This window comes from Marmota flaviventris, chromosome 8 (assembly GCF_047511675.1).
Source record: "Marmota flaviventris isolate mMarFla1 chromosome 8, mMarFla1.hap1, whole genome shotgun sequence".
NCBI classification, from domain to species: Eukaryota; Metazoa; Chordata; class Mammalia; order Rodentia; family Sciuridae; genus Marmota; species Marmota flaviventris.
In genome coordinates, this window is record NC_092505.1 from 505,385 (window position 1) to 530,812 (window position 25,428).

At 44.9% G+C, this 25,428-nt stretch overlaps 1 protein-coding gene and 1 long non-coding RNA gene across 3 annotated transcripts in view; one reads left to right on the top strand and one right to left on the bottom strand.

Annotated features, from left to right (window-relative positions):
- Mcm3ap (minichromosome maintenance complex component 3 associated protein) overlaps window positions 1-20,907 on the top strand; it is a 45,110-nt gene extending 24,203 nt beyond the window's left edge. The window contains exons 17-29 of one of the 2 annotated variants that reach the window (XM_027922231.3): window positions 1,070-1,222; window positions 1,875-2,072; window positions 3,943-4,011; window positions 4,089-4,223; window positions 6,090-6,246; window positions 10,639-10,897; window positions 11,099-11,196; window positions 12,373-12,763; window positions 13,664-13,921; window positions 14,378-14,507; window positions 16,234-16,440; window positions 19,438-19,588; window positions 20,610-20,907. In XM_027922231.3, coding sequence (XP_027778032.2) covers window positions 1,070-1,222; window positions 1,875-2,072; window positions 3,943-4,011; window positions 4,089-4,223; window positions 6,090-6,246; window positions 10,639-10,897; window positions 11,099-11,196; window positions 12,373-12,763; window positions 13,664-13,921; window positions 14,378-14,507; window positions 16,234-16,440; window positions 19,438-19,588; window positions 20,610-20,768 — 2,365 coding nt within the window. In that variant the 3' untranslated portion in view covers window positions 20,769-20,907. Of the gene's footprint in view, window positions 1-1,069; window positions 1,223-1,874; window positions 2,073-3,942; window positions 4,012-4,088; window positions 4,224-6,089; window positions 6,247-10,638; window positions 10,898-11,098; window positions 11,197-12,372; window positions 12,764-13,663; window positions 13,922-14,377; window positions 14,508-16,233; window positions 16,441-17,166; window positions 18,735-19,437; window positions 19,589-20,609 lie in introns of those variants that run through there. The other variant, XM_027922232.3, reaches the window with a different exon arrangement.
- A 287-nt stretch (window positions 20,908-21,194) lies between these two features.
- On the bottom strand, window positions 21,195-25,107 carry LOC114080659 (uncharacterized). The gene is made up of 2 exons (XR_003580634.2): window positions 24,969-25,107; window positions 21,195-21,477 (listed from the first exon to the last, which is right to left on the bottom strand). It is a non-coding gene; the product is annotated as an uncharacterized lncRNA (long non-coding RNA).
- Between the last annotated feature and the right edge of the window lie 321 nt (window positions 25,108-25,428).

Genomic DNA, 25,428 nt, shown 5'->3' on the forward strand with positions numbered 1-25,428 from the left:
ATCCTAGGCCACCACTGCATGGCCACAGGCGACCATCCTTAGTAGTCACCAGTGATTTATCATATATTTGGGACACTTCTAATTGTAATTCTCTGTGTTGAGATTTTTCAGTTGTCTTATGGCTATTTAAAAGTTAAAATTTTCAACTATTTTATTAGGATAAATATTTCCTTTGTTTTTCTTCTCTTTTTATGGAGAAGGGGTCTCACTATGTTGCCCAGGCTGTTCTTGAGCTCCCAGGCTCAAAAGATTCTCCTGCCTCGGCCTTTCAAGTGCTGGGATTATAGGTGTGTGCCATCATGTCCAGCTGGGCTAAAGGTTTATTTCTTTTTCTTTTCTTTAATAGTGTACTTGAGTGAACTCAGGATTTCTTCAACACTAAGCTATATCCCTAGCCCCCTACCTTTTTTTTAAAATTTTTGAGACAGTTGCTCAAGCTAGCCTTAAATTTGCAATCCTCTTGCCTCAGGTCTCCTGAGCCACTATAATAGTACATAGATGTGGACTACCATGCCCAACTTAAAGGTTCTTTTCTTTTGGTGGGGGTACAGGGGATTGAACTCGGACACTCAACCACTGAGCCACATCCCCAGCCCTATTTTATATTTTACTCAGAGACAGGGTCTCACTGAGTTGCTTAGCACCTCATTGTTGCTGAAGCTGGCTTTGAACTTAAAGGTTCATTTCTTGACTGTTACAGGGGTCCTTTTGGACATACACTGTATCATCTTATACCACTTTTGTTTCTATTTCTAGGTGTCTGTACTTTTTCTTTTTCTTGGGCCGGGGGAGGTACTAGGGATTGAACTCAGGAGCACTTGACCACTGAGCCACATCCCCAGTCCTATTTGTATTTTATTTAGAGACAAAGCGCCACGCCATTGCTGAGGCTGGCATTGTATTCGAAATCCTCCTGTTTCAGCCTCATAAGCTGCTGAGGTATCTGTACTTTTACATGAAGACATAATTACATTTCCTCATGAAGGACACAGACTCGTCACTTTTAAAGTCAGTTCTCCTTGTCTGGGCTGTGGTGCAGTGTCTCCACACTGACTACCCTGTTTCCTAGGAATGCAGTGGAGACAGACCAGAAGGTTCGTGTGGCCCGTTGTTGTGAGGATATCTGTGCCCAATCGGTGGACTTGTTTCTTGCTGAGGAAATTTTCCAGACTGCCAAAGAGACGCTACAGGAACTTCAGTGCTTCTGCAAGTATCTACGGCGGTGAGTCCTGTATTCTACAGATCCACACTCAGGGACTCTTACTAAATTCAACATGTATGAGCCATCAGTGCCTTTAGATAGACCTTTGTCCATTTCTCAGACACAGCAGTTGCTAGTGCAATCTTCTATCAGCAGATCATGCCCTCGACTGTGTTCTAAATCTTTACTCTGCTTGGTGTGCTTTGGGGCCTGGCAGTGCAGCACATTGAGCTTGCCCTGTTACTGTGTAGCATGTCACTACAAGTGAGTTATATACTACCTTGGTTCCCTGTTGATAGACTCCCACATGCCTCTCTTTGTAGCTGTGACAAAGTGTTGCAGAGACCACCTTGTACCAACAGTTCATGTATCTATATATGTGCATGCTGTGGGAAGATACATTCCTATCAGTGGAGTTTGCTGGGTTTAGATTTTGTCCATATTGCTGAATCAACCTTCAGAGACCATTCAGTGTTAACTCTTATATTTAGTAGTTTAATGCTATTTTTTGCTCTCATGCCTATATTTTAATTCTCATTCATTTCTCAGTTTAAGGACTATTGCTGGAAAAGACCCTAAACCATGTTTCTTCACGTCATAGTGCTGAACTTTGACATCTGCATTTGTCCCATGGTGTTAGTCTCGAATGATGATATGTTTGTGTGTCCTTCAGGTGGAGGGAAGCTGTTACAGCCCGGAAGAAACTAAGGCGTCAGATGCGGGCCTTTCCTGCAGCACCCTGCTGTGTGGATATGAATAACCGGTTGCAGGCACTGGCACCCAGTGCAGAGTGCCCTATTGCTGAGGAGAACCTGGCTAAGGGCCTTTTGGACCTGGGCCATGCAGGGAAAGTGGGCATCTCCTGCACCAGGTCAGTGCCCAGCCATGCCTTAGCTCCTGTCCTGCAATGCTTCGCCAGGAACTGGTCTAAACTATGCATTTGCTAGTTAAGAAAAGTGGTATCAGGAAGTGAGGACAGGTGGGAGACTGCATTCTGAATGTGTCATTTCTATAGCTAGGGACATGTGACTTCCTTTACTACTGGGAAGCAGGGCTCTGATTTCATACTACTTTTTACTTGAAAGATTAAGTTTGGTGATTGACTCAAAATCACCTGTTTTTCTTTCTTCCCACTTTTAAAGTACATACATATCATTCTTTTTTTTTTTTGACACAATATCTTTATTTTATTTTTATGTGGTGCTGAGAATCGAACCCAGTGCCTCACACATGCTAGGCGAGCGTGCTACCACTTGAGCCACATCCCCAGCCCATACATACATATCATTCTTATTGGTGGAGCCAGAGGTTCACTGCTGTATCTGATTAACACTCCACCCTCTGTTTCCTGCAACAGTGCCTTAGCACTCCCCACTCCTAGTTGCCCTGAGCATATCTAGTTCCTGGGGTCTAAACTGTCCAATCTTGGCCTGGTGGGGTTTGGTCTTTGTTATCAGGCCCAGTGTCAGTGTCACCTCTTGAGACTGCCTGTCTGGGCCACCCTGCTTCTCTGTGGGCAGGCCCTGGGTAGGTATGATAGAGGGGCCATAGCAGGCAATACTGCATTGAGGTCCATGTCTTATCTTAAACCAGATTCTGTAGTCATCTCTGAATCTGTAAATAGGTGGCGAGAGGGGCTTGGATGGTCTGGTTATTGTAAGGCATGCTGTGAGGTTGGGGCACTTTCTCTGCCCATAGCTACCTTGGAGTCACAACTTCTTAAGTTTTCTCTTAAGTCCCCCTCCTCCTCACCAGCTGCCCTTCTCAGCCTTGGCCTCCTTTTCTGACAACCTTCACCAGCTCCCTCAACTCAGCCCTTGCCCTCTATTCTTCCCCTCTCTCTGTTGACCTGTCCCCATCCTTCATACTGACATCTCCCTTGGTGCAGCTCCAGGCAGTACCTCTTCTCTGCATTCTAGACTCTTGTCTAGATCCCAGCATGACTTCCAAATCTTAATTTTCCTCAACTTGCCTCTGTCCTGCTCCCAAGTGGCCATCCTGTGGTCACAGACATGGGCTTGCATTCTTCTCTCAGACCTACCCTCCTTGAGCTCCACCCTTAGAGCATACTTAGGGCCTAACCAGGTCTATCTCTGACAGTGCTTCTCTCTGGATTATGGCTATAGCCAGAGTCCTCCACCCACCGAGATAGGGTCCCTTGTCATCTCATTCAGGTTGCCTCACCTCTTATTCATGATCCTGTGCTGTACAATAGACTGAACCCCTTCTCCTAGACACCGCTCCCCCCCCAAACACTTCAGGCTCTGTGGTGGCATGGAGAGGCCATTCCCTCTTCTTCAGTCTGTCAGAAACAGTCTTGCTGGCTACTCTCTTTCCTTCAGGTCTTTGCTCATATTTCCTTCTGACCATCAGAGTGAGATGACAGCATGTAACATGGCTCCTGCCTGCTCTGCTACAGTTGCCCATGACACTGACATGTCCTGCAAGCTGTGCCAGCCAGTACAGAGGTTGTTCTCGCCCATGAGTGTGTGTTCTAAAAGAGGACTTTTGTCTTATTGCTCAGTCTCCCATAGCCAGCTCACAGCAGATACTGAATGGATATCTGTGGAATGAAGGCTCATCTGACTAACCTAGTTCTTTATCAGAAAACATTTTCCCGGTCTTCTTAATACTTGACACAAGAAGGCACTAGCCAATTGCTTTTCATTCAGAAACACCAGTAAATATTCTAAAGTCCCTTCTGTGGCATGAGCATGCTGTTATTCTCTCTTCCTTTGTAGGTTAAGGCGGCTCAGAAACATGACAGCTCACCAGATGAAGGTTCAGCACTTCCACCAGCAGCTGCTGAGGTCTGTTGGCCCTATTGTATGTGCTTCTCCTCTGAGGCAGGTACATGGGATTAACCACTGTGGTCTGTCCCTTCCAGCAATGCTGCATGGGCACCTCTGGACCTTCCATCCCTTGTGGCTGAGCACTTCCCTGAGAGGCGGGAGCGCGTGTTCTGGAAGTTGGTACTGGTGCTGCCTGATGGAGAAGAGCAGTCCCCGGGGAGTCCTGGCAGGTCTGACAGTGTTGTGAACACTGATAGTGTGATTTCTTGAGAGCACTGGCCAGGCAGGGCTGTGGGCCTCATATGGTCTGAACCCTGGAACAGATATATATATATTTTAAAAATATATTATGCTTACATATTTTTAAATACCTTTATTTTATTTATTTTTATGTGGTGTTGAGGATCGAACCCAGGGCCTCACACGTGCCAGGCGAGTGCTCTACCACTGAGCCACAGCCCCAATCCAGACTTATATTTTAATGCTTAAACTTGCAGTATGTTTTGTTCATGATTCGAAGTTGATACTTTAGATTGATTATCTTAATTTTTATTCCACTTTGTAGTAGTCTTGGTCCCAAAGCATTTAAGAGTTGATTGTCAATTAAAGCTATGCTTGGGTGTATTGACTAGAGCCCACTCATTTTACACTCTTGGAAGAAAGTTTATGGTTTGTCTGCTATAGTTCCATTTTTTTCCCCTTAGGAAAAAAAAGACTTTTGGCATTTCAAAAAAGAGATCTAAAAAATGACATGACATTATTTCCTATAACCAAATGGCTTCCAGAAATCCCACTTTTATACTTAGTACAGAACATGTTACTTTTTTGTTGTTGTTGTTGTTAATAGCTTACTGAAATGTAATTAATTCATGTAGCATAAACTTTGCCCATTTTAAGTGTTGGTGTGTTTCAAGAGTTCAGTGAGTTTTTAGTTATATTTACAACTATCTACATCATTTTGTTCTGGAACATTTTTTTACCTAAGTAAAAGTCATATTTTCATTATCAGTCTCCATTCTCTCCTACCCCCAACTCCTGGCAACTACTGTTTTTTCTTCTTTTCCTATGGATTTGCCTAATCTGGACATCTTATATAAATAGAATCATATGATATGTAGTTTTTTGTGACTGACATGTTTCCCTAAGCCTGTTTTCTAGGCTCATCCGTGTTGAGGCGTGTATAAATTTACCATATTTTGTTAGTTGATATTTGGATTGTCCATTCTTTGGCTATTATGAATAAGGCTGCTTTGGACATCCACCTATTTATTGTGTGGACATGTTTATACCTAGGAGAGGAATCACTATGGTAATGATGACTCTGTTTAAGTCTTTGAGGGACTGCCATAATGTATCCCATGGTAGCTGCCCTATTTCACACTCCCACCACAATATGGGAGGCTCTGAGTCCTCTGAACATATCATTTTTAAGCAGTTTATCATTGGGATAAGGAAGGAGGAAATCATGATGTTCGTCTCATAGGACAACTAAACAATGAAGAGTTGTGGCATTTTAAAAATACTTATTCATTTCTTAAAACACCTATTTCTAATTTACTAAGTTCATTAGGAAATGTACACCACTTAGGAAATCTTTAAGGTTTCAGGCATGAGAAATGTGTTTCTGTAAAATGTGTATTTCAAACTCCAGGGATGTTTTCTGTTCAGAATCTTTCCTTAGTACTGAATCTTCAGTCACATCAGAATGAGATAGTTCCATGAGTTTCTTCTTTTCTTGCCCAAATACAACCCTGTAGGATCCAGCTCTGTTTTATTTATTTTATTTTTTCCAAAGATATATATTTTTTAAAGATGGACCCAATATCTTTATTTATTTTTTATGTGGTGCTGAGGATTGAACCCAGTATCTCACAAGTATGAGGCAAGCGCTCTACCGCTGAGCTATATATAACGCCAGCCTCCCCAGCTCTGTTTTAAATGACACCCTGTTTGGTCCATGTCAACCTCACAATAAGAGTTGGTGTCTGTGGCCCTAGGGTCTGTGTGGTATGTCTTCTTTTCTTGAAAATATTTATAGTTCAAAGTTAGAATCAGATTCTTCTTTAAGTGTTGTTTTTTTGTTTTTTTATCTACAGAATTCTAGCAAATTGGCTAAAAGCCAAGTTCATGGGAGATGATGGTTCAGTTGGTGACATGTGTTCTAATAATGCTGGTGATATCCAGACACTCACAATATTTAATGCACTCAGCAGCAAAGGGGATCAGACAGTTTCTGTCAATGTGTGTATAAAGGTGAGCAATATTCACTTTGTGAATCTATCTCCATGGTTTTTTAATTTTCACTCACTCTCAGGCATCACTAGAATTATATAAGTGCTACCTATTCTTTTTTTAAAATATTTTTAGTAGTATTTTTTAAAAGTATTTTTAGTTATATAAGTGCTACTTATTCTTTTTTAAAAATATTTTATAGTTGGACACAATACCTTTGTTTATTTAGTTTTTTAAATATTTTTTTAGTTGTAATTGGACCCAGTACCTTTATTTTATCTTTTTATTTTTTTATGTTGTGCTGAGGATCGAACCCAGGGTCTCGCATGTGTGAAGCGAGCACTCTACTGCTAAGCCACAACCCTAGCCTCTTAGTTTTTTTTATGTGGTTCTGGGGATTGAACCCAGTGCATCATGCATGCTAGGCAAGCACTCTACCACTGAGCCACAACCCTAGCCCGCTATTTATTCTTTAAAGTGTTTTTGAAAGACTGTGAGGCTGAGAAGCAAGTGTTGGTTCTGTCTTTTCTTGTGTCTTTTATTTTGTTTTTGGTGGTACTAGGGATGGACTAGGGGCACTCTACACTGATCTACATCCCTAGCTCTTTTTATTTTGAGACAGGGTCTCACTAAATTATCCAGGCTAGCCTCAAACTTGTCATCTCCCTGCCTCTGCCTCCTGAGTAGCTGAGGTTGCTTGGCCTTCCTCATGTCTTGATGATAACCCGTAACCATATTTGGTGAGAGCCTCCAGGCTGGAATCTAGTATATGAATACATTAAGTAGCTTTCTGTTACTATATCAAATACCTGAGATAATCAGCTTATTAAAAGAAAAGGTTTATTTATTTTGGTTTACAGTTTAGAGATTTGAGTTCATGATCAGTTGGCCCTACTGCTTTGGGCCTGTGGTGAGACAGTTCCCATCATTGTGGGAACAATTGGCTGGGAAGCAAAAGATAGGGAGAGAGGAAGGGGCTGGGTTCTGTCCCCTTCAAAGGAATGCATTCAGTGACCTGAAGACCTTCCACTAGGCCATCACCTCTTACAGGTTCACTACCTCCCTATAGCACCAAGCTGGGGTTCAAGCCTTTAACACGTGGGCCTTGGGGGACACTGCAGATTAAAACTACAGCAAGCAGTGAGCTTAGTGTCACAGACCTCTTTGAGAATACTGAAGTTGGCCTAGGTTTTCTATTACAAAGTTTCATTTTTGTTCTTTGTAGGCATTTTATGTACTGAACTGATTGGTTCTCTGGAAAGTTTGGTTTAATGAGAACTTCATTAGATTTAAACCTACATAAATTAGTTTTAGGTTTCAGCATACACATTTGAAAATGAAACCAGATGTGTCCTTTGAAAGTGTAGACTTCAATGTTGAACAGACTTGGTGTCAGTGGCCACTACTCTGGCCAGCTCTGAGTCTAGGCATGGCACTTGACCTCACTTGTTCTATAATGTGACAGTCTTAGTCGCAGTACCAGAGTCTCCTGAGGACTAGCTGGTCTGAGTGTCTGGAGGAATGCTCACAATGAGTCCAGTCTGTTTCCTCTCTCTCCTTCAGGACTGGCTCAGAATAACAAATATTATTATCTTATGGTTTCTATGGGTCAAGTATCCAAATACAGTTTAGCTGGGTCCTATGACTCAGGATCTCTCACCAGATGGAAATCAAGATGTTGGCTTGTTTTATGGTCTCATCAGAAAGCTTGTCTAAAAGCTGCATTTCCTTGGAGTCTGTGGACAGAGACTTTCTCCACTGCATGCCATGGCTTCTCCATGAGGGAACTCACAACATGGCAGTGAGTGAGGAAAACAGGGCGGCCAAAATGGAAGTCCAAGTCTCTTCATGACCTAGTTATAGACGTGATACCCATTGTGTTAGATTCTCTCTGTTGGAAGGGAGTCATTGGGCCCACCCTATATTCAGGGCAGAGGACTCTGCAAGGTATAGGTACTAGGAGGTGGGATGTGGGGGCCAACTTGGTGTTACACACCAACCTAGGTGAGGAGAGACCTTTTATATCAGGGTCCCATCATCTTCCCAGAATAGCTATACCATCCCTTTTATTATTACTTCAGCAAGTGGGGTCCCATTTTGATGTCTCTGAACCAGAAGTGTTCTTCTATGACATCTTTTTTTTCTTTAATAGATGCCTTCTTTCCTCACTTACATAGATTCTCTGTATCTTTTTAATTGTTATTGTGTAGACTATATATATCTCAGTAGCGTTTTCCACATGTTCTGTCACTTGACCTGATATATCCATGTCTCTTCTTTCCTTGGAGCCCTCCCTCTGAGAAAGTGCCATCCTCTTGTTCTACCCTGGGCTGATAGCTTCTACCAGGGTATGGCTGTTACTGGGACCTCTATACAAATAGCATGCATCTTTGAGCCATCCTTGTGAGCATCTGTCTCTGTTCTTCCACCTGCTAGTTTTGTGACCTTGAGAAAGCTCCTTAGAATCTCTGTGCCACTTATGTAGGGATACTCTGATTGATACATCTGTTTCATTCTGTGTTATTATCTGTTTTAGTCATAGAAGTTAAAATAAGCCATGTAACGCAGTGCACCTAATATGTGGCATGATGCTCATCAGGCCCTTGAGGTGAAATGAGTTTGTACGTGCAGAGTTCTTAAAACATTTCCTGGCCGATACCAGGACCTTGCTTATTTCATCATTAGCAGCAGCAGCAGTGGTTTCTCTTGGTTTAGTCGTCGTTTGATGGTATGTTTTCCAGCTGCTTCAAAGGAAGGATGCATAGAAGGGGGATTTTCCAGGTCCTTTCCTTTCTGAAAACATATATTTGTTTTATCCTTACATTTGTTTCTTAGTTTATCAAGGTTTTTAAAATTATAGAAAATTGTTTTTCTATCAATTTTGCTCTATTGTCACCTAGCATTTATGATTGCTATTGAGATGTCAGAGAACTCTCTTTTCCTTTACTCTTTCCTCTTCTCTTGTACTAGGGATTGAATCCAGGGGTGCTTTGTCACTGAGCTACATACCCAGATCCTTTCTTTTCTTTTTTTTTTTTAAGTATTTATTTTTTAGTTTTAGGTGAACACAATATCTTTATTTTTACATTTATGTGGTGCTGAGGATCGAACCCAGTGCCTGTTGCATGGTAGGCAAGCACTCTACCACTGAGCCACAATCCCAGCCCCAGAGCCTTTCTTTTTAAAAATCATTATTTTGAGACAAGAGTGTCACTAAGTTGCCAAGGCTAGTCTCAAACTAGTGATTCCCCTGCCTTAGCCTCCCAAGTTGCCTGGATTACAGGCATGCACCAGCACACCCAGGGCTGGAGACTCATTTCATTTTTGTGACAGTTTTTGTGTCCCTATGTCACCTACTTTCCTTCTCTATTTTCATTTCACTCTGAAGCCCCTATTTGATAGATGTTGGACCTCATCAATTGATCATATGTTCCTCTTATCCTTTTTCTTATTTTTGGTATGATGTGTTCTGGAAGATTTCCTTATAGCATCTCATTTCTATTTGGGGATGCATTGATTACATCTTTGAGGAAGACAGGGATTTTTAGATCTACATTTGCATATGTTCTGTGTACCATCTGTTTCCCCTGGGTCTCTTTTGTGCTGGAAACTCCTCTAATACCTTAGCTGAGACTGTCCAGCTATACCTGAGTGAGACCATAAAGGTTGGCAAGAAGTTTAGCAAGCCAACCTTTTTTAGGGGGATCCCCAACTGTCTGGAGCTGAATACCTGTTCTGTGGGCTATTTAGTTTCTTTAGAAAGGACTTATCCCACTCTTCCTGGGTAGTTTCTGGTGATCTCAGGGTGGGGTTAGGGGTGGCCAGTGCCCCCAGCAGCCTTTTATGAAGCTAGCTCCCTCTGCTTCTCTGACCCATCTCGTTATTGCTCTCTAGAAAAGCATCAGAATCCCTTGTTTGCTGCTGGATTGCCTTTCCCATTTTTTGCATCATGAACTTAACTGTTTTATACCTGTTTAAGGTTCATTAAGATTATAGAAATGTGAGCTGTGCACAGTGGTGGCTTGGGAGGCTGAGGCAGGAGAATTGCAAGTTCAGAGCCAGCCTTAGTAAAATCGAGGTGCTAAGCAACTCAGTAAGACCCTGTCTCTAAATAAAACAGGGCTGGGGATGTAACTCAGTGATCAAGTCGAGTGCCTGAGTTCAATCCCCAGTACCAAAAAAGATTATAGAAATATAGTCAAATAGCTCTTACTAGAGGTTAAATTATCTATTGACCTGGATGTTTTTCACACTTAATTTATGGTCTCATAAAGGAAGGCTGGCCTAGCCTGTCCAGAGCATAGTGAATGTTTGGTGCTTGGGGATCTTAGGCTGCAGTTGCTCTGGGGCAGACCATATACCACTAACTTGTTCCCTGGAGCATCCATCATGATGGTCTGGGTGCTGTTGCAGGTGGCCTGTGGTACCCTCAGTGACGGAGCCCTTGATGCTGTGGAGACCCAGAAGGACCTCCTGGGAGCCAGTGGGCTCATGCTGCTGCTTGCCCCCAAAGTGAAGAGTGACGACGTGGCAGAGGAGGATGTGTACTGGCTATCGGCCTTGTTGCAGCTCAAGCAGCTCCTGCAGGCCAAACCTTTTCAGCCTGCACTTCCACTGGTGGTCCTTGTGCCCAGCTCCGGAAGGGATGATGTCAGGAAGGAAGTGGAGGATGGTTTGTGAACGAAGTCTCTTTTATGAACTAGCGTTGCTTAATAAATGAGTGGAGCCATGGGTGTAAGCAGTGGTGTTAGGAACTACTGAGACTGGAGACCCACTGCATCTCTCCACTGCTGGGTAGGGTGGGGTCAGCACTGTGAGGTGTCAGGTGTGCAAGCAAGTGCAGACATATGACTGTCATCTGTTTATCTTAAAGGTCTGATGCTACAGGACTTGGTTTCAGCTAAGCTGATTTCAGATTACACTGTTACTGAGATTCCTAATTCTATTAATGATTTACAAGGCACCATGAAGGTAAGGGTTTTTTTTGTTTTTTTTTTTTTTTTTGCAGTACTAGAGATGGAATCCAGGGGCGCTCTACCACTGAGCTGTATCCCCATTCCTTTTATTTTTTATTCTGAGACAGGGTCTCACTAAGTTTTTAAACATCCTAAGTTGCTGAGTCTGGTCTTGAATTTGCGATCTTCCAGCCTCAGCTTCCCGAGTTACTGAGATGTACACGCATTTGCCACTGCTCCCATCTAGGTTTCATCATCTTTAAAGGTCCATCAAGATAATTTTTTTTTGTTTCCCTTCTGATCTATCTGAAGTTTTATATATATTAATATATATTTTAATTTTGTTTTATCTACATAACTTTCTAAAGATATAAGCAGGATTCAAAATAAAAGATAAAATTTGCCCATATTCTGCTATCTACAGCAAATCAAATTGTTCATAGAAATTTTACCCCCACCCTCTCCATGTTAGGATAGATCTTATGGACACTTTATCACAGTTCTTTTTATTTTTTATTTTGAATCCAGGTCTTGCTAAGTTGCTGAGGCTGGCCTCAAACTTGTGATCCTGCAGCCTTCGTCTTCTAAGTAGCTTAGTATTGTTTTCATGAATTTAAAATATGACCATTTATGCCTTATATGGCAACATCAGATACCAGTGTTATTTTTCTAGAGTGGTCGTCCATGAAATATGTAAAGACATGTTATGTGAGATGACAGCTGACTAATTGCACCTGGAGAAAGAAGTACTAAGAATAAAAATAAAAATAACTTCAGAAAGGAAGATAACTGTAGGTGTGAAGGCATCCTGGCATGTAATGAAGCTGTTAGTTCTTTGGCCAAGAGATATGCCTTCCATTTTTGTGTGTGGTAAAGAGGATGTGCAGGGATGGTTTTCTGGGGCCCTGGGCCGTTACAGGGAGTTCCTGCAGGCCCCACTCCTTAGCTGGATGGTCCAGGTGGGGACACACTCTTGTGCTGTTGCTGGGTGTGTCTCCAGGACCCTAGACAGCCACTCAATCACAGAAGAACCTTATAGGCCCTTCCTACTACCTGTGGTTAAAGCCTGGTACTATGGTGGCATCTACCTCAATCAGTTATGAGTAAAGTACCAAATCATTTCAGAAAACTGTTTTTGAAAACCATTGTGAATTATTTAACCATATCTTTCCCAACTGTCTTTGCTTTTTAGGTTTCTCAGGCAGTGCAGTGGCTGGTCTCTCGCTGCCCCCACGTTCTTGACCTTTGTTGCCAGACTCTTATTCAGTACATTGAGGATGGGATTGGCCATGAATTTAGTGGTCGGTTTTTCCATGACAGAAGAGAGAGACGTCTGGGTGGCCTGGCCTCACAGGAGCCCAGTGCCATCATTGAGCTCTTTAACAGTGTGCTGCAGTTCCTGGCCTCTGTGGTGTCCTCTGAGCAGCTATGTGACTTGTCATGGCCTGTCACTGAGTTTGCTGAGGCAGGAGGTAGCCAGCTGCTTCCTCACCTTCACTGGAACTCCCCAGAGCACCTGGCTTGGCTGAAGCAGGCTGTGCTTGGGTTCCAGCTCCCACAGATGGACCTTCCACCTGCAGCAGGTGTGTGTTTATACTGAGAGAGAAGTGGAGGGCTGGCTGTAGCAGAGCCTCATGTTTTCTTCTTGATGTGACCATCCCGCATGTACTGGGTTCAGTGTGAGGTCTGCAGTCCACCTCAACTGTGCATCCACCTGCACCTGCCTTTGCGTTCATTGGTTTAAGGAGCCAGGGATTTTTATGGAGTGAGGACTCTTGATCTTTTCCCAGCACTAGCCCCCGGCTGCCCTTCCTCATAGGTCCCAGTTATTGGAACAGAAGTTGTCCTTGAGCTGTTGGCTCTGCTGGGACCGTGACATCAGTTCTGATTCATGTCCATGTTCCTTTGAATCCTGCCTGTGCCTACTGTTCCTGGGCCAGGCCTTTGGGCCATTGTGATGGAGCATCCGTAGGTCACCTCAGTTGGCTCAAGCCTAGCATGGCAGGGGTTGCTTCTTCACACATGAATGCTGGTGTTAGGTAATGAGCCTGATGGCTACTTATCTGGCAGAGTGTGGGGCCTCAGCATGCATACTCACTTTGGGCCTCAGGTACCCTTCCAAATTCTCATCATTCAAGAAACCTGAAGGGAAGTGAACCACTCAATGGAAGCCCTCTGTGTCCTCAGCTAGGTGGTGTTCCCCAGGGGAAACCAAGACCACCTACCCGAGATTTTCCTGGCTGCTTGTTATAGATATGATTCCCGGGTAGCCATAGATCCATGTTGTCGAGAGTATCTAGGGTGGGCCTTGGGAGCAAGCTCTTCTTTCCCTCAACAGCTGTGGTTCTGCTGTGTATATATTTGAAAGCAGACTACCAACTATACAGTTGCTGTTACCTAACAGAGATAGTATTAACATTTTCATGTACATTTTCACCTATACTTTGGTCAAACCTATAATTCATGAGGCACTTTCTCTTCAGCACCCTGGCTTCCTGTATGCTCCATGGTTGTCCAGTATACCTCCCAGATCCCCAGCTCACGCCAGACGCAGCCCGTCCTCCAATCACAGGTGGAAAACCTACTCCGCAGAACATACCGCAGGTGGAAGAACAAGAGCCCCTCAATGGACCAGGGGGCAGGACCCTCTGTCGAGGAGATTCCTTGGGATGACATTATTGCCTTGTGCATCAACCACAAGCTGAGGGATTGGATGCCCCCCAGGCTTCCTGTCATCTCAGGTAGTTGGAGCTTGGCGCTGTAGGTCCTCATGAGACTTTCCTGGTTCCGTTTTAGCAAAGGATTGTATTTATTTGACGTTGCTTCTTTTCCCCAGTCTCCATTTCCTTAGGACATCCCTCTAAGTCCAGTGACTTCCAGGTGACGTGTAAACATTGGGAAGAACTAAGAAGGTTCCAGGAGACCTGGATTCCCCTGCCTGAAACAGGCCTCCTAAGTTGATTCTAATTAGAGGAGATCTGTAGCTCTGAGAGTTGTTATTGGTGCTGCCACAGTCTGGACATGAGCTGTCTGGACCTTGAGTGGCTCATGTACACTCGGAGTGTTAAATGACCAAAGCATGGAAGTAGTATTAGTTAGAAGGCTGTCCTTAAATCAATAAGTCTGAGCAAATGCCAAGTGGCGACCTGTTGCTCTTTTGATAATGTTTTTAATCTATTTTTGTATTGTTTTCTCAGAGGCATTGAGTGAAGATGGTCAGATATGTGTATATTTTTTTAAAAACCATTTGAAAAACTATGATGTTCCTTTGTCATGGGAACAAGCCAGAGTGCAGACACAGAAGGAGCTACAGCTGAGTCAAGGACGGTGAGTTCCATGTTCAGTGTGTTTCTGTTGCTGTCCTAAATCATATTGTTCTTATCCAAAAGTACACTGTGGAAATTGGCATTTGGCACACAGAATCTCGCCCATCGTGGGTCAGTTTTGATGATCCTTAAAGCACAGATCATTCTGTTGTCACAGAACTGTTCTAAAACAAACTCAGAGGCATGTCACTTAATTTATCAGATGAGCCTGACCCTGAAGTCATATCCAGTTGGGAGAGTGCAAATGAGAAGATTGGTACCTTGTCCCACAAACCTGGCTTAAAAATACCAAGTAAAGTGTGTGGTATATGCAGTCTTGTAACATCTAAAAAAAATTCCCAAGTGGTCTTTCTCACAAGATAAACAATATCAACAGTAGAAATCTATTAATGTAGTCTTTTGCCACAATATGAAAATAAGAGATCATTTTATTAGTTGTTGAAATGTATTTATTAAAACTTACACTCATTCTTGATGTTATTATGAAGTTTCAGTAAAAAAAAAAAAAAAAAAAAAATCCATTAAACTACCAAAAAGGAAAGGAAAAAAAGAAAAAAACAGAAAACAGCAAAACAAGCAGCATTTGTTGTTCATGTTGTCACTGCTGCTGCCTATTGTCCTGGATCCTGACTACTGTAGTGACATGGGATAGATGGGCAAAAATTATCAAAGGAGAACTATAATTTCCAGACAGTGTACCTGTCAGTCTGTGATAACCCACAGCTGATCCCTTAGGACTGTCCAGAGTTCAGATAGATGACTGACAACCTATAAAAAATTCTCACAACAGCACAAACCCATGTCATCATGAATTGACAGGCAACGCCTTAACCCCAGCAAGGGAGTGTTCAGAGGTTTGAATGTGCAAAGGAACCCTGAATAAATGAGACATAGACTAGCTTTTGACATTAAAAATATGCAATGTTATAAAGGTGCCAGTGCCAGTCATAAAGTCAGGGCATTGCTAATCAAAGGCCAATAATATTTCCCACTGATATTGACAAATTAATTCTAAAATTCTTCAGGATAATAAAATAGGTAGCAATCGCTGAGAAGATTTTGACTAAGACTAAGAAAGAAGGTCTGCTTAGTCTAATATCAAAATATATGGTAAAGCTACAACACTTAAAACCAGATGGTAATGCTGGTGTATTACAGACCAGAATGGAAAGTCCAGGAATAGAACTATATGTGACAGGACTGCAGTGCCAAGTCAGATTAGTTGTGAAAGGGCAGACATTGCCATCTCTTTAGAAAGAACCATTAGAACCCCTCTCCAACCATTCGCAGACATTCTTCCAGATGGATCCAAGAGCTAGATGTAAAGTGTAAGAACAGGGGCAATATAGGCCAAAGCAGGGCAAAATAGAGAATCTGTATAGAGCCCTGGGATGGGAAGCAAGACCCAAAGTGGAGAAGCTCTAAGAGCCCAGCTGCCCCATGAGAGCAGAAGATTCCAGGAGCAACAGTGTCTCTTGATCCTGCTGTGCGTGAAGATCACCCAGCAGTCAGGGGGCTACCTTCTCTCTGAGCCCCATTCCCTGAATTGAGGGAATTCTAGAGGCAGGTACAGGACTGACCCAGGCTTGATCCGTCACAGGAGGTCTGAGGCTTGTGACTGCTTAGGGTGGGTGCATGTGTGTGACTTGGCCATATGCTCTGCAGTGCTGTAGGAATCCTTTCTCCCACTTTCCTGACCATAAGCATTTCAAAACATGTACTTACAGTTTGGGGATAAAGTCTTTTCATTATTCTGCAAGCAATTTTCCTACTCCGTTACTTCACGTGCACCATAAAGGGAAGAGGAATGAAGAGTGTGACCCAGAGGAGCGGAGTCTCAGCGCAGAGGATCTGATGCGAGGAGCTTCTGCCCAGGAACTCCTGGCGCAGTGTCTGTCCAGTGGTCTATTAATGGAGAAGGAGGAGAATAAGAGGTGAGGCCTGTTCCCTTCTGATTCATGTGTGCTGTTCAGTTCACTTCATGCAAGGAGAGAGAGAGTAGTTGCTCATTTGAATAGACAGCTAGGGCAAAAAGACCAGAAGGTTTAGTGATGTGATTTTGTTTGAAAAAGAAAGTGAGTCAAACATTTGTAAAGTATAACCTCTTGGAAGACAGGCAGTGCCCTCGGTGATTTATGTTTTGTTTTGTTTTTTAATTTATTTTCTAGTTGTAGGTGGACACAATACCTTTGTTTTTTATGTGGTGCTGAGGATCAAACCCAGTGCCTCATGAATGCTAGGCAAGAGCTCTATCTCTGAGCCACAATCCCAGCCCACTGATTATGTTTTTAACGGTTATGTTATTTGAAATTGATTTCACTAATTGTTATTGAAAGTTAGCTTCAGATTTTTTGTAGGAAATACATGTGGCTGAATCTACCCAAAAGATGGCGAGTGCTAAACAGTGGCTGTCTGCCCTTGGCGGTCTGAGACTTCTCTGGCTTATTCCACTCTGAATGAGTAGGAGCTGGTGCTGAACCTTTGTGTCCCTCACTGCCCCCACTCCCTCTTGAGTTTTCACTTGGTGGCCTTATTTATAGTTTTACTAAGAAATAAAACTAGTTAGAAGGGACTTTATATAGGTCATGCTCCTGCCTCCACTGTCTTGAGCAACCATGTCTAGGAGCCTCTCTCTGACCAGCCCATTCCATGTTCCCTAGATGGGGAGGAATCATTCAGCTGGTAGCCAGAGTCAGCCTTCCCCCTGGATTTCATCTTCCACACACTTAAGGGCACTCAACCAGTAGGTGTCCCTCTCCTGTGTCATTGTCTGCTAGAATGTACCAATCAGTGTGCAAACATGAATACATGTTGGCATGGCTCCTCCTTGTCCCCATTCCCTTAATTACCACCTCATGTTTATATTCCCTTAACACTAAAATGTCTCTAAAACTCGGAAATTCTTTGATTCTCACCTCTGCATTCTTCTTTCCAGTCAGCCTGCAGAGGTTGAATGTGGCCACGAACCAGCCTGTCAGCTGTCCACACCTTTGTTCCTTGCTGCTAGGATGCCCCTAGTCCCCTCCCCAGGATTTAAGTGCTGGCTAATCCTCACCTCTCAACTGATTCTCAGGCCCAACTCCAGACCTAACATCTGGATCATCTGTACCCACTCCTCTGTGATTTTATGCACTCATGGATTTTTAGAAAACTCCAATATTCTAACAACTCCAAATTTCCCTCAAACTCGAGTCCTCTGAATTCCAGACTTGAATGTCCTTTTGCTTTTTTGTGGTTCTGGGGATTAAAACCTGGTGTGCTCTACTGGTGAGCTACATCTCCAGCCCTTTTTATTTATTTTTTTGAGACGGGGTGTGTGTGGGGGAACGTCCTGCTATGTTTCCCAGGCTGGCCTCAAACTTGTGATCCTCCTGTCTCAGCCTCCCAAGTTGTTGGGCTTACAGGCATAAGGCATGTTCCTGGCTTCCTATTATTTTCTGAAATCATCTTTAGACATCTATTGGATGTCAGGCATTGCAAAGTTAGCATATTCCATACCCAATTTTCCCCCAACCACCCCTCCTTCGGTGGTCTTTTGTGTGATGGCAGTACAATCCTTCTAGATGCTCAGAATCACACCCCTATGTCCTGATCATCTTCAAATCCTGTTGGCTCTAATGAAAGTATACTCAGAATTAGACCATTTGGTGTGACTTCCATGGCTATCACCTGGCCTAAAATGATGTCACTTTCCTTGTGGATTATTACAGTAGGCCATAACCTAGCAGCAACTGCACAGTGGGCACCTTTCAGGTGTGGGGGTCATGTCACTCCTTTGCTCACAACCTCTCAGTGGCTTCCTCTTTCACCTGGAAGTAAAGGCAGATTCCTTACAAGGGTGACCCAGGCCCTGTGTGACGTGCGCCCCATCTTCTTTCTTGACTTCTGGGTTTGCTTTTCCTCGCCTCAGTCCCCAGCCGCTCCCAGCCACGCACATTCCAGGTCTCTGCTCAAGCATCTGCTTTTATGTTGGGCTTCCCTTGCTTATCCCTGCCCTCCTTGTTTCCATGGCTCTGCTTTATTTTTCTTTATCAGACTGTTTGCTTTGTTCCTTGTCTGTCACTAAAGACAGGTTAGGGTTGGGGCCTTGTCTGTTTTGTTTCAGTGCTGTATCCCTGGTAGTTAGAAAGGTGCTTTGCATTTGGTGGGTGCTTGATAAATGTGTTGGAAAGAGTGAAGGAGTTCACCATTATCGCTAAAAGTGAGTTTACCTAGATATATATAATTATAAATCTACATAATTGTAATTAATAGATCTAAGTGTGCTCTACCACTGAGCTGCAGCTCCAGACCATGTATATGTATTTTATATGAGACAGAGTCTCACTATGTTGCCTAGTGTGGCCTCAGATTCTGAGCCCAAGTGGTCCCTCCTGCCTCAGCCTCCTAAGTAGCTGGGACAAATGCTGCCACCGTGCCCAGCTTCAGATTGTTCTTCTTAAAAAGACCAGTGTATGGAGATGGACAGCAGTGGAGTGTGAGTGTGTTAGATGCTATTGGGATATTATTTTGAGTTAGTTTTAAATTATAAGCAGCAATTTGTACATTTTGAAATCTATCAAGACATGAGAGCTGGACATGGTCACACATGCCACTAATCCCATCAACTTGGAAGACTGAAGCAGGAAGATTGCAAGTTTGGGCAACTCAGAGAGACCCCAAAATAAAAAGGCCAGGGATGTAGCTCAGTGATAGGTTTTAAAAAATGTGAGGTAGGGCTGGGGATGTGGCTCAAGCGGTAGCGCGCTCGCCTGGCATGCATGTGGCCCGGGTTCGATCCTCAGCACCACATACCAACAAAGATGTTGTGTCCGCCGAAAACTAAAAAATAAATATTTTTTTAAAAAAATGTGAGGTATACATAGAAGGAAAACGATGGTTAACTTTGTGCTTCTTAGTGCTTAGGTGTTTCTGAACACATATTGTTTCAGGTTTGAAGATCAGCTTCAGCAGTGGTTGTCCCAAGACTTGAGAACAGTGACAGATACAACTTCTCTTCCCCTCTACCTTCCTCAGACACTAATGTCTCTTCCTCAGACTATTGAACCTGTGGCAAGAATACCTACAACAACCAGTTCACAGGTGAGAAGAGAGTGCATTTGGCATTCACACTAGAGTTAGAGACAAGAGTGGTGCTGGAAAACAAAGTAGTATCTTGATTCATCATGTGATATCATGAAAGCCAATAAATTACTATCTTAGACTTTTGAAAAACTGATGTTAGTTATAGAGACCCAACCAATTGAGTATCTGCTTGTGAAATGAATGAATGGGACTGAAACATACCTAAGAACTGAAGAAAACCTATAACCCTTGTGCAGTAAGGGCACTGATGAAAAAGGTGACAACAGAAGATTCTATTTTGGGATCATATGCTGTCTAAACCTTGTCATCACTTAGACTTGCTTCTGGGATTAATTCTCCTTGGGGAAATTAGTGAATGAAAAAGGCATGCTCAGAGAAGCCATCCCAGCGTGTTCAGCTGGTTAGGGGCAGAGTTGCTTTTCAAAGCCAGATCCTAGTGGCTTTAAAGCCAAGGGTGGTTCTGTTTCACCATCCTTTCCTCAGTGGTTAAAGAAACAAGAGTTTAGCCACAGATCTGTGCTGTTAGATGGTGAAAAGTGTATTCCTGAAGGCTTTTGAAAGCCCCTTAACAAGGGCTAAAAACAAAATGACATACTGTTTCTAGTTATCAGATTGGGAAATACTTTAAAAAATATTCATACCTTTTGATTTACTAATTCTGCCCTTAAAAAAAAAACCTGCCAAATATCCATAAAAATTACTGTATAAAAAAAGTTTGCTGTAGTGCTGACTATGCTGCATAAAAGCAGAAACAAACTGTCCAAGGACGAGAGTTTGGTTAAGCAAGTTACAATACCTTCATATGGTGAATGTATTGTCACAACCCTCGAGGATATCTTATTAAAAATGAATGGCACTGGAAATTGTTCATGTAGAATACAAAGGGAAACAGTATATTTCCAGATGATACTGGCTCCATGAATGTATTGGAAGAGGCTAGAAGCATGTTAGCCGTGGTGGTGGTGGTGGTGGTGGTCTCCAGATGATGTTAACCTGAGCTGCTTTTTTATACCAACAGAATGCAAGGACAGAGGAGCAATTGCAGCAGTCAGAGGCAACAGGTACATCTCTGACAGAACGGTTGAAGCACCTGGAAAGGCTGATCCGAAGTTCAAGGGAAGAAGAAGTTGCCTCTGAGCTCCATCTCTCTGCACTACTGGACATGGTGGACATTTGAGCAGCCTAAGTGGAGAGCAGTTATATCCAGAAGAGTTTCTGCTTTTACTCAAAATTATGTTATTCTTAGATGGTTGATGTACTGTTGAAAATGTGATTAATCATGCAAATAAACCGTCTGAATTGAATCTCAGATCCTACACAGTTTGCAGAATGAAATATTCTTATGTTTCCTGATCTCAGACGGTCACCCACCCACCTGCATATGTTGAAGTTGTCTGCAGCTTATATTTCCATTTGTAACAAGATAATTCTCACCGCAAAGTCACAGACCCTGATGTGCCAGCCATCAGCTATGTAGGGATGGGTAAGGCATAGGAGCCCTGCCTGTCAGGAGCACCCAACTCACATGAGAGCTAACAGAGGTATGTGTATATACACAGGACTCTTGACAATGTACATTGATAGATATTCCTGGACTGGAAGCTGGGACAGATGGGAGAGTTTACTTGAGAGGACATGAAGAAAGCCTAGAGGCACCAGTTTGGTTGTGTGGCCATGTGAAAGGAACAGGTAGGCAGGGTCAGACCATATTCTGAGTGCTTGGGAATCAGTTGTTAGAGGATATTAGCCAGGGAAGTGACTAATTTTTCTGTGCTCTTAGATGGTTCCATGTGGAAGAGGGAAGATGAGTCAGGAATCTTGAGAACGGAATGTTCCAGCTGTCCAGGTTGGAGAGGCAGGTTTGTAAGCCTGAGTTCTAGTAGCTGCTATGGAACAAGAGAATGAATTTGAGAAAAGTATTAACAGACTTGGTGACATTATGACTACCAATCTTAAATTGATACTCATATTTCCCAATTATAATCCTGGAAGACTATTTCATGTCTTCTGGTTCTCTTCAAACCTCCAATATCGTTAGATAATGACCCTACATATTTCAATGAGGAAACAAGTACCATCTAACCTCACCAAATCTGCCAGGCAATCCCTATATTCCAACACTACTCTTACGAATTTCTTCAGTGATTCACTTCATGTTTATCAACAGATATTTAATGTCATTTCTTAATCTTGATTTCAGACATTGTTAATTTCCTATAATGGGAGAGGAGTTAGCTCTCCATCCTGTCTTCCCTGCAATGTATACCATTCACACATACCTATATTTCCTTTCCTGTAATATGTAACAGTGTAACATGTTGGCTGAAATCTCCATTCTGAGTTCATATTTACTACTGGCTGCTGAACTTTTTTTTTTTTTTTTTTTTGAGGTACAACTTTTGATTTTTTCCTAAAGTTAATAATTGCCTTATTTTTTAAATTTGCTTGTTTTTCTCTGTTCCTATTGCAACTTCACCCAAAATTCTCTACCCTAAGAGTAAATAAAGCTTCTTGTGACACAATCATATGCATCAGATAAAATGCTAGCTCCACTTTCTGTGGAAGACCACCCTCCAAGGCCTCCTGTCTTCCTGCCACAGCTTGGACATTTCCTGGATTCTAAGTCATATCTTCCTCTTCCTTGGTCTGCTTTCTCATTTTGATGGAGCTTAGTTTTAATAGCTTGAGCTCACATATCTAAAATGTCTTTATTTCTATCCTTAAATTTTTGACTCATCATTTGAATGGGAATAGCATTATAGACTGGAAATCATTCCCTTTTGTTTGCTTTTTATTATTATTTTTGGTTATCGGGATTGAACCTAGGTGTGCTTAACCACTGAACCACATCCCCAGCCTCTTTTTTTTATTTAGAGAGAGGGTCTTGCTAAGGTGCTGAGGCTGGCTTTGTGATCTTCCTGCCTCTGCCTCCTAAGCTGCTGGTATTACAGGTATGTCCCACTGCAACTGGCTGTTTATTGAAAATTTCAAAATCACTTTTGTGGCAGGTGTTCTCAAATTTCCAAACATATGTGATCTTTTTGCTTCCTCTTGTTCCCTACCCAATTTATTGTGCTGGACTTTTTTTAAAAAAATTATCATCATTCCAGTTTTTATTGCTATTAAACTACCCAAACAGTTTTAACTTTGAGGAGGACTCAACTGGCAGGTTTCCAGTTTTTTGTACCTTCCTGGGATTTATTGACAAGAGTGGTCTTTTTATTCGTTTAAGCCACATATATAGATTTTAACTTTGTTGGTTTGCTAGGTCAGTTATCATTCTTCCATCCACTCCCAGCCTCTCTTGCTAACTGGTATCTTCATTCTTTGTGGGTTTTGTCTTTGTCTTGTAAATGTGTGTTTGGGCAAGAAATGGAAGTCAATGCCTCTTTTCAGACTCCATAATTAATCAGAATTTAGAAAAATTCTGCCATTAGTCATTTCTCCCCATGTCTCCTGAGATAGTTTGTCAATCACCAGTAAATTGTTTCGCCACATCCAATCATGAATTCCCAGTCCTTGTTTAACATTCCTCCAAATCCTCAGCACAGATCTGGTCTTCACCGGGCTTCCCTGACTCTCACCCCCTGGACATGACAAGGTTGGTGCCGCAGGGATTACTGAAGCTCTGATTTCCTGGTTAGTCTAATTTTGCGATTTCAAATGATGAAAACAGATGACTACCAAATTCCTCTCTACTTGAATGCAGCCTACTGGACATTTCCTCTCTAATGTCTAATAAACATATCATGACATGTCCCCAATTTACGTTGAGACTTCCAACCAAACCTTCCCTGTGTTACACACCCAGTGGTCCAGGCCAAAGCCGTGAGCCTGTAAGGTGTGGGCACCAACACTGACTTCTTACAGCTCCCTAGCAAAGTAGCCCTGTGAATTCTCAAAGATTGTTTTACATTTTTCTTTCTTTTTTTATATATTAAAAAGAATAATGTTTTTTCCTCCTAAGTTCAGTCCACTAAAACAACACGACTCTTCTCTAATGGAGACCTGCGCTCACCTGGTGCAGGGCTCCAGGTGGGAGACCAGGTTCCTGCTCTCTGCACCTCGGGCCCCCTCCTGGGATGGGGGCGGGCGGGGCAGCTGGTCCACCTGGAGGCCGGGGTGCCCAACTTCCGGCCCACCCCAGAGGTCCCCCGAAGCCCGTCTAAGCCCGTCCACCCGACCCCTGGCTCCCGTCCCCCATTTCCGGTTTCCGGCCCCCGCGACCCCCGGGCTCCCGCCCCCTCATCTCCTGCCCCCTCCTCATCACCCGCCCTCTCGACCCCGGGCTCCCGCCCCCTCATCTCCTGCCCCCTCCTCATCACCCGCCCTCTCGACCCCGGGCTCCCGCCCCCCCCTCATCTCCCGCCCCCCCTCATTTCCCGCCCCCTCATCTCCCGCCCTCTCGACCCCGGGCTCCCGCCCCCCCCCATCTCCAGCCCCCCCTCATCTCCCGCCCCCTCATCTCCCGCCCTCTCGACCCCGGGCTCCCGCCCCCCCCTCATCTCCCGCCCCCTCATCTCCCGCCCCCTCATCTCCCGCCCCCTCATCTCCCGCCCCCTCGACCCCGGGCTCCCGCCCCCCCTCATCTCCCGCCCCCTCATCTCCCGCCCCCCTCATCTCCCGCCCCCCCTCATTTCCCGCCCCCTCATCTCCCGCCCCCTCATCTCCCGGCCCCTCATTTCCCGCCCTCTCGACCCCGGGCTCCCGCCCCCCCTCATCTCCCGCCCCCTCATCTCCCGCCCCCCCTCATCTCCCGCCCCCCCTCATCTCCCGCCCCCTCATTTCCCGCCCTCTCGACCCCGGGCTCCCGCCCCCCCTCATCTCCCGCCCCCCTCATCTCCCGCCCCCTCATCTCCCGCCCCCTCATCTCCCGCCCCCCTCATCTCCCGCCCTCTCGACCCCGGGCTCCCGCCCCCCCCATCTCCCGCCCCCCCCTCATCTCCCGCCCCCTCATCTCCCGCCCTCTCGACCCCGGGCTCCCGCCCCCCCTCATCTCCCGCCCCCCCATCTCCCGCCCCCCCCTCATCTCCCGCCCCCCCTCATCTCCCGCCCCCTCATCTCCCGCCCTCTCGACCCCGGGCTCCCGCCCCCCCTCATCTCCCGCCCCCCCTCATCTCCCGCCCCCTCATCTCCCGCCCTCTCGACCCCGGGCTCCCGCCCCCCCCTCATCTCCCGCCCCCCTCATCTCCCGCCCCCCTCATCTCCCGCCCCCCCCTCATCTCCCGCCCCCCCTCATCTCCCGCCCCCCCTCATCTCCCGCCCCCCCCTCATCTCCCGCCCCCCCTCATCTCCCGCCCCCCCTCATCTCCCGCCCCACCACCTCCGAGCTCCATCCCCCTTGACCCAGGGTCCAGCCCCGCGTCCCCGCACTCACCTCAGGACACAGTGATTACACTGTGATTACTCTGCCCGCCACCACCCCCGAGGCTCTCGGAATCTGAGGTCGTCCCCAAACTCCTGTCTCCCAGACCCCGTCGACCCTCCTTACAAGCCTCCTGGTCGCCCCGGGGGCGGCCCCCTTTCACGCCCCGGGCCCACGCCACGACCGAAGGTACCGGAAGAGCTGGCCCCGCCCACTGGACCCCTTAGCCACGCCCTTCAGGTCCCAGTCCCGCCTCTCCGGGCTGCCCGCCTCGCAGGACCCGCCCACAAGTCCCGCCCCTAGCGCCTCGCCCCTCCCCGGAGGCTCCGCCCCGGCCGCGTGTTTTGTCGTGCGCCTCACCAGCGCGGCCGCCGGCGCGCGGAGCCCGGTTGGTGGCGCTCTGATTGGCTGCGCGGCATCGGGCCACTGGGCAGTGCAGTCAGCCGAGGCGCGCGTCTGCGCAGTGCGCGGG